This window comes from Mustela lutreola, chromosome 15, assembly GCF_030435805.1.
Source record: "Mustela lutreola isolate mMusLut2 chromosome 15, mMusLut2.pri, whole genome shotgun sequence".
Classification (NCBI taxonomy): Eukaryota; Metazoa; Chordata; class Mammalia; order Carnivora; family Mustelidae; genus Mustela; species Mustela lutreola.
The window spans coordinates 55,172,469-55,184,343 of NC_081304.1; the positions used below are offsets into that span (position 1 = coordinate 55,172,469).

General features: G+C 42.3%; 1 protein-coding gene across 1 annotated transcript; it reads left to right on the plus strand.

Annotated features, from left to right (window-relative positions):
* Positions 1 to 1,618: 1,618 nt before the first annotated feature.
* On the plus strand, positions 1,619 to 10,390 carry LOC131815655 (protein SET-like). The gene is made up of 2 exons (XM_059147429.1): positions 1,619 to 1,706; positions 9,034 to 10,390. Exons 1-2 carry the CDS (start codon positions 1,619 to 1,621, stop codon positions 9,501 to 9,503), a joined length of 558 nt encoding a protein of 185 aa, XP_059003412.1. The 3' UTR covers positions 9,504 to 10,390.
* Positions 10,391 to 11,875: the final 1,485 nt, after the last annotated feature.

Below are 11,875 nucleotides of genomic sequence, written 5' to 3' on the forward strand. Positions count from 1 at the left end.
CCAGGACCCTGAGATCATGACCTGAGCTGAAGGCAGCGGCTAAACCCGCTGAGCCACCCAGGTGCCCAATTCCAAGGGTTTTAAGAAGTTCTGGGACAGGGACAAGGACCAAGACCAAATACATATTTGTTATTCTAAATCCTAATAACCCACCTTCATTTTCTGTCTTTAACATAAAATAGAATGATACAGTATATTACATTTAAGAAGAAAAGAAAAGTATGGCCTGGTTGAAGTATGCACAGCATTAATCAGAGGTAAAATAACCTAGCTTTATGCTTTGTCATTGATTTCACTTTGCCAGTATCAGGATGGCTGAGGATTGGAGTTTGTGGCACAGGGCATGGATTTTCCCAGAACTTGGCACTTTCCTTTTGCTGCTAAATCTTTACTTAGATCCCTATTGCCTTAGGGTTAGTTCCCTTTCAGAGACTCAGGTAGGTTGTGGGGGTTTTTTGTTTGTTTGTTTGTTTTTTATTTATTTGACAGACAGAGATTACAAGTAGGCAGAGAGGCAGGCAAGGAGAGAGAGAGAAGCAGGCTCCCCGCTGAGCAGAGAGCCCGATGCGGGGCTTGATCCCAGGGTCCTGAGATCATGACCTGAGCCGAAGGCAGAGGCTTAACCTGCTGCCACCCATGTGCCCCCTGGGTTTTGTGTGTGTGTGTGTGTGTGTGTGTGTGTGTGTGTTTCCCCCCCCCCCTGCAATTTTAACTTGTTCTGGGCCTAATTCTGTCTGCCAAGTGTCCTTTTATTCCCTAAAACTCAGTGGGATTACTGTTCCTCATTATATTCCCAGAGGGAATCCTTAAGCCCTCTGTACATGAGTTGAGATGGCTTCCCTCCCAGCTGGGCTGGGGTCAGAAGGGTAGGTAGCCTGGAAGACAAAAGGAGATGACCTCCCTCCCTAGTGGTGTCCTCCTGGTTCCTACCTAGCTCTAATACCCTGTTAGCCATTGCCACTCAAAACTCCCAGAGTTTAAAAAGTCCGTTCATAAATAACCAGAAAAGTCCCTGAGAAGCTACCCATGTGATCATGCACTGATAAAATTAGAAAAAGCCACAATGCACCGAAACACAAAGATTCAACATTCCAAATGCCATATTCCCCTACCAGCCAGAGAAGAGGGAGACAAGCCCGGAGGCAAATGTAATTCTTTGTTATGCAACGTTGGCCAAAGTCTCCATTTTATAAACTGCTAACCTTCAGAGATAAGAGAGTTATGAGCAGTAAAGAAGGCTGGGGAATCCCCGAGGAAATTATTTGCTAGATAGCACTCAGAAAATTGTAAAATGCAACCAATGCGCAGAGTGTGAGGGAGATATTTAGACGTGAGCAAAGCTCGCGATGTTATGTGAAAATGGAATCACGCTCTGGAGGTGACCAGGAAAGTTCTTGATCAAGAAGACGGGGGTGCCCAGGGAACCCCTTCCTGGGCTAGGGAGGCACCCAGACTTGGAGCCTTGATAGATTCATCATGCCATCCCTGCCGACCCCTAGAAACCTGGCACTGCCCTCATGAAGACCCATAGGAAAGCTCATCCCCCTAGAAACCCTCAAAAGCTCATCCTTTTCTCCGCCGCCATCCGCACAGGCTCGCAAAATATCCATGTAGGGGGATGGGTTGCACCACCTCCGTTACTGCTCTTCTGCACTTGGAGCTGAAAGCAGCCACAGACAACACGTGGATTTGGCCCACAGGTCACAGTTCGTGGATCCCTGAGTGATTGACGGGATAAAGGTCCAGGTACTTGGCTTGGCATTGAAGACTGCCCACTCTCCTACCCTAATCTACTTTCCTAATCTTACAGACCATCATTCCTTTCAACAGATAGTGATCAACCCTGGGTCTTATTGCTGGCACTGTGATGAGCTGTGGGGAGAGGCAGGGGACATGCCAAAGTCCCTGTATTGAGGGGCTTACTGTTTCTTGCCAACTCAACAGTTAAACACTCTTTGTAGGATACCATAATGGTAGAAACATTTGTCTAAAAACACTAAAATGTATGACACCAAGAGTGAACCCTGATATAAACTAGGGTCTCTGGATGGTGATATATCAATGTAGGTTCATTAGTTGTAAAGAAAGGTACCAGTCTTAGGGCATCTGGGGGGATCAGTTGGTTAAGTGTGTGCCTTCGGCTCAGGTCATGAGCCCAGAGTCCTGGGATTGAGTCCCGCATCAGGCTCCCTGCTCAGTGGGGAGCCTGCTTCCCCCCTGCCTGGCGCTCCCCTGGCTTGTGTACTCTCTCTCTCTGACAAATAAATAAATAATATCTTAAGAAAGAAAGAGAGAAAGAGGAAGGAAGGAAGGTACCAGTCTGATGGGGCATGTTGGTAACCGGGAGGTGATGCACGTGTATGTGAGAAATCTGTCCTTTCTGTGCCATTTTGCCGTGAACCTAAAACCTCCCTAAAAACTATTTAAATTGTTAAAAATCAAGATTATCAACTACTAATTCAGTTCACTGATAATACATAACTGTGAAGAAGACACACACTGAGCTATTTCTTACAATATCAGTCTATTTGCCCAAAGTACAAGCTCCGGTCCTATCGCTTTATTCAATTTTTACCCCTTCTTCAAGTCTCAGCAAAAGTCCCATTTACGACCCCAAAGCTTCCTCAGGCTAGGGACAGCCATAAACAGGAATACATTCCCTGTCCTCTTAGGCTCACTGACCAGTCTTCAAAAATTCTTCTCCCGGGTACCTGGATGGCTCAGTTGGTTAAGCGACTGCCTTCACCTCAGGTCATGATCCCATAGCCCTGGGATTGAGTCCCACATCGGGCTCCCAGTTCCCTGAGGAGTCTGCTTCTCCCTGGATTTCTCCCTCTCATGCTCTTTCTCAGTCTCTCTCTGTCTCTCTCAAATGAATAAATAAAATCTTAAAAAAAAAAAAAAAAGAATTCTCCTCCCTTGAACATCAAGAGACCTACTGTACCTAGTAGTCATTGGGTCTACAGTATGACTTAACATATTTGGTGCCAAAGCCCTCCCTCTCTTTGCAAATAAATAGTAAGAGTAATAAAGAGTATTAGTAATAACAGTAATTAATAGTAATAATATTAATTAAATAGTAATTGATTAGTAATAATAGTAAGAGTAATAAATAGTGAGAGTTGCTTCCTTCCACACTGTATCTATTCCTTCGTGCCTGACAGAAGTGGGGAGGAAGATAAGAGGAACAGCAAGCAGGAGCTTTGAATGTTCAAAAGCAAAAATAAACAGTTGTCCAAAATTGGTGTCATCAATAAGAACGGAGGGTAAGTGAATTTCTAAAGTGGATGAAAGGAGACGCAGTTATCTAGACCAAGAGCTGCTGAACTTTTCTGTACAGGGTCAGAAAGTAGAGAGTTGAGACTGTGGACCACACGTGGGTCTCTGTGCCATCTCCTTTCTCTTCTTCTCTCTTTTTTTGACAGCCCTTGAAAAAGGTAAAAACCCTGGGTACCTGGGTGGCTCAGTCGGCTGGGCATCTGCCTTTGGCTCAGGTCATGATCTCACGGTCCTGGGATAGAGTTCTGCGTCAGGCTCCCTGCTCGGCGAGGAGTCTGCTTCTCCTTTTCCCTCTGCCCCTCCCCCTGCTCCTGCTCTCTCTCTCTCCCTCTATCTCAAATGAATAAATAAAAAATCTTTTAAAGGGGTGCCTGGGTGGCTCAGTCAGTTAAGCATCTGTCTTCAGCTCAGGTCTTGATCTCAGGGTCCTGGGATCGAGCTCCACATCGGGCTCCCAGCTCAGTGGGGAGCCTGCTTCTCTCTCTCTCTCTCTCTCTCTCTCTGCCTGCCTCTCTGCCTACTTGTGATCTCTCTCTCTCTGTCCAATAAATTAAATAAAATATATTTTTTTTAAATGTAAAAACCATTCTTAGACTAGAAAAAGCAGGCCACGGAGCAAGAGGTTTGCCAGTCCTGCATGGACACAGAAGAGTAATAGAATGAAAAGCGTCCGTTATTCCAATCTGTTTAACCTGAGAGGGCTCCAGGGAGGAGGTGGTGGTATTCTGAGCTCTTGAGGGAGAGCCGAGCCTTGGCATGACCGTGAGGTAGCAGGGGAGCAGAATGACCTAATGGAAAGGAACTGGGCTTGGCGTCACAGCACTGGCTCTCCGGCTATCTCTGTGGCTTCGGCCAAGTCGCCCCTGCGCCTCCAGTAACTTCTGTGAGTTATCGCCGTGAAAAATGAGCAGAAGAGCCGCTCGTGGCGAGAACAAGATGAGATCATATCGAGGCGCCTTGGAAATGGACAAGCATCCCAGGAAGACCTTGATAAAGTTAGCAAAAAGCCAAAAATGTAAGCTACACTTGAAAATTAAAAAATTTGAAAGGTCGCATTATTTAGCTCGTGAGAGAGGAGGCAAACTGTGCGAGTCGAGGGTGATTCTTTACTGCACAGCTTTGGCCCCAAACAGCTATTTTATTAGCTGTGAGCCTTCAGAAGATCAGAGTTGTGAGCAATCAAGGCAGCTGGGCATCCCTGTAGAGGAGACACAGAGACCATCGGTATGACATCAGAAGTGGTGCAGAGAAGCTCTAACCCCACGGAGGTCTCTCCCTCAGCAACCTGCATGCAGGGTACCCCTCAACACCTGTTCTCTGCTCTACCAGCACCAGGGGTAGGGCTGGAGCTCCCAGAAATGTGGTCTTGGAGGACCCTCCTCCATCCTACCGACAGGAAAGAAGTAAGGACAGAAAGATGGAACCTCAAGACAGAACAACTTCTGGTTTACAACTTTTGGCTTCTAACTGGCAGAATCTGATACAATCCCCATTCTTGTCCCAGAGAAATACTGAGAAAGACACACACACACAAAATGACCAAAGCCCCCAATCCCCGCCCCCCCCCACCCGGAACTTAAAATTGTTGGGAATATTGGAACAGTCCATCAAGAGAACCTGAAAAACTTATCCACCATCGGGGCGCCTGGGTGGCTCAGTGGGTTAAGCCGCTGCCTTCGGCTCAGGTCATGATCCCAACGTCCTGGGATCGAGTCCCACGTCAGGCTCCTTACTCAGCAGGGAGCCTGCTTCTCCCTCTGCCTCTGCCTGCCATTCTGTCCGCCTGTGCTCACTCTCTCTGACAAATAAATAAATAAAATCTAAAAAAAAAAAAAAAAAGAAAAAAACCTTATCCACCATCTAAGAAGGCTGGTGGAATGGATTCAGAAAGACAGCTGGTGGGGTACCCATTCTTGTTTGCAAATGACAGTGAGGACGCCCTTCTGACCTTTCCTCTCCTGGCAGTCTTACTTGGCATGATGAGTTGAATTATGTCCACCAACCCCAAAAAAGAATATGTTGAAGACCCAAGCCCTGGCACCTCAACATGAGACCTTACTTGGAAACAGGGCCCTACAGAGGTCATCAAGTTCACACGAAGTCATTGGGTTGGGCCTTACTCCAGCATGACTGGTGTCCTCATAAAAGGAGAAATTTGGACACAGACAGACATGCGCAAAAGGAAGATGAAGGGAATAGCCACAGGGAAAAATGTCATGTGGAGATTAAGTTAGGAAGTGATCCAGCTCTGAGCTAGAGATTGCCAGAAAAAGAACCAAAAACTAGGAGAACAGCCTGGAACAGAGCCTCCCCAGCCAATACCTTGATTACAGATGTCTAGTCTCCAGAACCGGGAGACAAGAGGTATCTGTTGTTCCGGCCACCTGGCGTGTGGTACTTTGCATGGCAACCCGAAGACATGAAGACGCTTGGGTACTCAAGTCTTGTGACAATGGCAGCTCTTTCTTCATTGCATGAGGAATCCCCCTTTCAAGGCAGCCAGAGTACCTCTCTCCCAATGCCATTCACATATAGCAAGAGGAATTCGGCATACGACCCTAAGCCCATCTGGCTGCTCACAATTTTCAGGTTCTTTTTGGTGACTACCAGCAAGTTCCAAAATCTAGGAGCCTGTGAGGTTCTGGGTCTGCCTTCCCACGCTGGTGCATGTTCCAGTGAAAGCAAAAGTTACAACTCAAATCCTAGCACACCTGAAAATACGTATTAATGATATAAAGCAAAAGTAGATACACAAACAAGTGAACGCCCAGCCCTCTGGGACTCAAAGCAAATCCTGAGATTCTAGAGGCAGAATTTAGCTAAAGACATATTTTGATCGGGGGATGGAATCCTCCTTCAAGGGATGGACTCAGATCCGAACCAAATCTGGCTCTGGAGGAACCACCACGGAATGGATTCTAGAAGCGCAAAACCTGATCTGGAAAATAAACCCCTCAAAGAACTTGAGGAAGTAACCAGAGCATCACCTCCTGAAGCGATGTTCACCCAGACAGTTTTATTACCAAGTCAGCTGAAACTTTCAAGGAACAGATAATCCTGAGGCAATATAAACTATTCCTGAATTTAAAAAAATGTAAATGTTCACTGCAAGTAAGGATCATCTTGATACCAGAACCTCACAAAGATAGCACTCACAGAAAAGGACTATAAACCAAAGCCATCATCATAAACACAAATTTCAAGACGCTAAATCAAGTAGCAGCCAGTTGAATGAAATTGTATATTAAAAGATCGTCCATCCAAATCAACTAGGGTTTTTAGGGAATGCTGAAGTATTTTTTTTTTTAAGGGCATGGAGCCCAACCGGAGGCTTGAACTTATGACCCTGAGGTCAAGACCTGAGCTGAGGTCAAGAGAGAGCCACTCAGATGCCCCAGAATGCTCGAATATTTTAATATTAGGAAAGCAATTAACAAAATACATCAAAGGCAGATGTGCAATCATTTCAGCAATAATAAACAGGCATTATTAAAATGTAGCACATATTGAGAATAAAAACTCAAAAGCAGAGACAGGAAATGATGTTCTCGACATGGCAAAGATAATTGGTCTTCAATAAGTCAGGTCTTCAGAGTCAAACACAGGAGATTTTCCTATTAGAATCAGAAGAAACCAAGAATGATTGCTCTCACCAATATTATTTAACGTTTTTACAGAAAGCTGGCCAATTAAATGAGACATAAGGTGGAAATCCATTATAGTCATTACAAAGAAGGAAAAAATATTATTAGAAATACAATTATAGGGTGCCTGAGTGCCTCCGTTGGTTGAGCATCTGCCTTCGGCCTAGGTCATCATCCCAAGGTCCTGGATCAAGTCCTACGTCAGGCTCCTTGCTCAGTGGGAAGTCTCTTCTCCTTCTGCCTCTCCTCGACTTGTTCTCTTTCTCTCTCTCTCTCTCCCTCCCTCTCAAATAAACAAATAAAATATTTTAAAAAATCTGTAGATTTTCCATATACCACCCATGTGTGCTACATAACGTAAAGAAAAGGCTTATATTCACAATAGCAAAACATGTGAAATATAAGGCATCTGAATAATCCAAACCTCTATACCAGAGATCTAAAAGGACAAAAAAAAAAAAAAAAAAAAAAGGAAAAACCAAAAAACCTATAGATTAAATCTCCCTTAAGAACATGGATGCAGGGGCGCCTGGGTGGCTCAGTGGGTTAAGCCTCTGCTTTCAGCTCAGGTCATGGTCTCAGGGTCCTGTGATCGAGCCCCGCATCAGGCTCTCTGCTCCTCAGGGAACCTGCTTCCTCCTCTCTCTCTGCCTGCCTCTCTGCCTGCTTGTGATCTCTGTCTGTCAAATGAATAAATAAAATCTTTAAAAAAAAAAAAAAAAAGAAAATGGATGCAGAATGGTAAAAGCTGACCGATATGATACACAAAGACAAAGTAGAGTCTATAATGAAATTATAGCTAAATGTTTAAACTCTAGTAACTTAAAAAGAAAAAAAAGCAGTATGCTCTTGATAGATGCAAGTGGGCATCAAACTATTTTTCAACATTTTATGCTGATTCAAACTCTTGGAAAAACTAGGATATTTACTGAAAAATGACAATATGACCTATCTTGGACCAAAAGACAGTATTCTACAGAATGGGTAAAGCACCAGAAGGATTTCCATTAAGATCAGACACAACATTAATAATATGTTCAATATCAAATCTGTGCACATGTGGAAAACTAAAGAGAACCAGCTGAAAATCTATTAGAATTAATAATAAGTAGGGTAAAAAATCAAAGTTATCAACTATTAAAGTATTTAATCATGTCAACAGACAAGGTCTTCCAAATTTATGGCAATGCTAACTGCCAATTTAATGTGATTCTTTGAAGAACAGTATTAGAGAGAATTCACTTGGAAGATCACACAAAATCACAAATGCACAAGACTGGGCAAAAAAATTATAATATAATTATAACTGTACTTAAGTAAAATATTAAAGATTATAAATACAGTAGATGCCAAACAAATTTTAACTCATAACTGTTGAAATAATAATATACTCCAAAATAGGTCAGTGCCAGGGAATAGAAAACCCAGAAACCGCTAGGTAGATGGGATAATTTGGTACTCTATTTCTTAATTATAATTTTTCTGATATCAGGAAGTGACTCAAGAATTTTAAATTGCCCTGGTTTTAAATGAGAAGGGAACCTCATAGTCAATTGTATCTGAGAATCAAGGAAATCAACTACATGATATTCCAAATCAATTGAGAAAGAAAGGATAGCAAACAAATAAAATGGCTCTGGGACAATAGATTAAAATTTTAGGGGAAAAAATGTAAAGTTTGAAGTATTTCCTAATGACATACATCAAAAGAAATCCAGTCTAAAAAAATAAATTTGGAAAATAAAAAAGAATACGATAAACAGACAGAATGCAAGTATCCTTATTTTCATGAAACTAAATTATCTACCTGAAGAACCTATTACAGATATGAGCCAATTTTTGCCCTCCTAGCAACTGTCCATGACCTCCAATGATAAGAAACTGTGTCTTTGTGGGATACAAGAGCAGTCCGTCTTCCCACTACAGACACCATAGAGTGCCCAGTAATATCGGGATTGTGAAATCTAGTGTTGGTATGCCCATAGAATGAACCATTGTACACCTCTACAAATCAGGTTTTGGAAATAGCTAAATGCACAAGAAAATGTTCAGACTATAGCTAAGAAAGTGAGATGTGATCACATTTTAAGAACATACATACTGTAATCAGGTTACAGAATAGATTTTTATTTTGATGAAAACCCTTACTTCGAAAATAAAGTTCTCTCCAAAGAATTTCATCTGAATGAGAGTGGTGATCCATCTTCAAAGTCCACTGAAATCAAATGGAAATCTGGAAAGGATTTGACGAAACGTTCAAGTCAAACACAGAATAAAGCCAGCAGGAAGAGACAGCATGAGGAACCAGAGAGCTTCTTCACCTGGTTTACTGACCATTCTGATGCAGGTGCAGATGAGTTAGGAGAAGTCATCGAAGATGATATTTGGCCAAATCCATTACAGTACTACTTGGTTCCCGATATGGATGACGAAGAAGGGGAAGGAGAAGAGGATGATGATGATGATGAAGAAGAAGGATTGGAAGATATTGATGAAGAAGGAGATGAGGATGAAGGTGAAGAAGATGAAGATGATGATGAGGGGGAGGAAGGAGAGGAGGATGAAGGAGAGGATGACTAATGGAGCACTGATGGATTCCAACCTTCCTTTTTTAATTTTCTTCAGTCCCTGGGAGCAAGTTGCCGTCTTTTTTTTTCCCCTTTTTCTTTTTCTTTTCTCCTCTCGTGCTCATTCACCCTGTTTTTTGAAGTCTCCTTTTTCTCTCCCTTTATACCATGGTTCTCAGCTTATTTGGGGGGGAAATACCTTGAGCAGAATACAGTGGGAAAAGAATCTTCTACCCCTTTTTGTTCCAAATTCATTTTTGTCCCTTCCTGTCTCAACAAAAACAAAAACTTTATGGAATCAACACCTCCGTGCTCTGTGGGCAAAAAGAAAAACCTTCTGCTCCCTTAGCTCTGCTGGAAGCTGGAGGGTGCTAGGCCCCTGTGTAGTAGTGCATAGAATTCTAGCTTTTTTCCTCCTTTCTCTGTATATTGGGCTCAGAGATTATACTGTGTTTCTATGTGAATATGGACAGTTAGCATTTACCAACATGTACCTGTCTACTTTCTCTTGTTTAAAAAAAAAAGAAAAAAAAACTTTAAAAAATGGGGTTATAGAAGGTCAGCAAAGGGTGGGTTTGAGATGTTTGGGTGGGTTAAGTGGGCATTTTGACAACATGGCTTCTCCTTTGGCATGTTTAATCATGATGTTTAACGGACATCCTTGCAGTTTAAGATGACACTTTTAAAATAAAACTCTCTCCTAATGATGACTTGAGCCCTGCCACTCGATGGGAGAATCAGCAGAACTTGTAGGATCTTATTTGGAATTGACATTCTCTGTTGTAATTTTGTTCCTGTTTATTTTTAAAAATTTTCTTTTTGTTTCACTGGAAAGGAAAGATGATGCTCAGTTTTAAACGTTAAAGGTGTACAAGTTGCTTTGTTACAATAAAACTAAATGTGTACACACACAAAAAAAAACATACATACTTGCACATGCAAACACACACGTATATGTGCATCTATCCTAGAAAAATGACTAAAAGGAAAGATCATAAAAACATAAGCAGTATGTGACAGAATAGCAGGGTTAGGCATGATTTAAACTGCCCTTCGATATTATTTTCCAAATGTTACCTGAATCCCCTTCTCATCTGCCCATCCCTGGATAGATCAGAGAAGTAACTGACTCCACTGGCCAGAAATTTATGGCAGAGCCCGTGTGCCAAGCCATACTCAAGTACAGATAAGCATGATTAGCTGAATAAATCAGATTCTCTCTCTGAATAGTTGGAACTGGGAAATGTCACACAAATGGTATGCAGAACGAAAGGCCCTGAAGGTAGAAGGGGGCTGTGTGAGAGCCACAGGCAGCCATAACGACGAGAAATGAGAAACCATGTGGGAGAAGATGCTAGTGGGTAGAGAAAAATGGATGTTGGTAATCAGTCGTGGGAAGAAAAGTGGACAGAAGGTAAAGGAAACAATACAGAGAAAAGATCTGTGAACTTCAACTGGGATCCTACAGATGCTTGAATCTCATACGGGACCTGAGACCCAATAAAATCATGGCTATTGGTCTAAGAAGCTTAAGAACATTTATCTCCTCTTGACCTTTACAATTTAAAAGCAAACCAGTTTCCAACAGGAAAAGAGTACTTCTTGTACAAAATAAATAAATAAATAAAAGACTCCATGCACCGACTAAAAAAATGAGAAACTCTCAAACATTAATGTTAACATTGGTTATCTCCAATTGGTAATGGAATTACAAGTAATTTATTTTTTCTTCTTTATACTTTTGGCATTTTTCTCATTTTCCACCATGAACATATAGTACTTTTATAATCATTTACTAAACAAATAAATGCTATTTTAAATGGCATGTGTGTGAATATGTTCTGTTGACCTCACCCTGATAAAAAACCTTCATAAATTTCACCATGAGTTTCCTTGGAGAGCAAAGACCAAGACCTTTGCTGATAGGCATCTATTTCCCACATTTTTTACAACTAAATAACCAAGTGTCGTTGTTCTGGGCCAAAGTTTGTATCCAAGGTCAACAGATTTCCCCTCCTGTGACTGAGTGGATCCAACATACTTAGAACGGTCACCCACTGACTCATCCAATAGGCATTCATGTTCTGGGACAGGCATCAGAGCACCGAAGGCATCTGTTTACAGAGTAATCAGCTTGCTCTAAGAATCTTTGCTAAATAATGCTGTAGAATTCAGGCTTCGCATCAGAATATTCTATGTGACACTCTCCTGGCAACAGGCTTTGAAAGCCCATTCCCTTCAGAGTTCTTTCTCACCCCCTTTTTCCAAAGAGGAGATGCAACCCCAAACAGACCACCTAAAAGAGACAGACACTCAAAGAGGGTACACCATGCAGAAGTAAGCGTTCAGCCTCTTTCTCACGCTCCCAAAACAGCACTGACCCTC

What these genes read in the sequence shown, in the direction of transcription:
- LOC131815655 (XM_059147429.1), top strand. Translation starts at nt 1,619, where the DNA reads ATGGGTTGCACCACCTCCGTTACTGCTCTTCTGCACTTGGAGCTGAAA. An exon ending in GATTTGGCCCACAGGTCACA is followed by an intron (nt 1,707 to 9,033) that starts GTTCGTGGATCC and finishes TACTGTAATCAG; the next exon opens with GTTACAGAATAGATTTTTAT.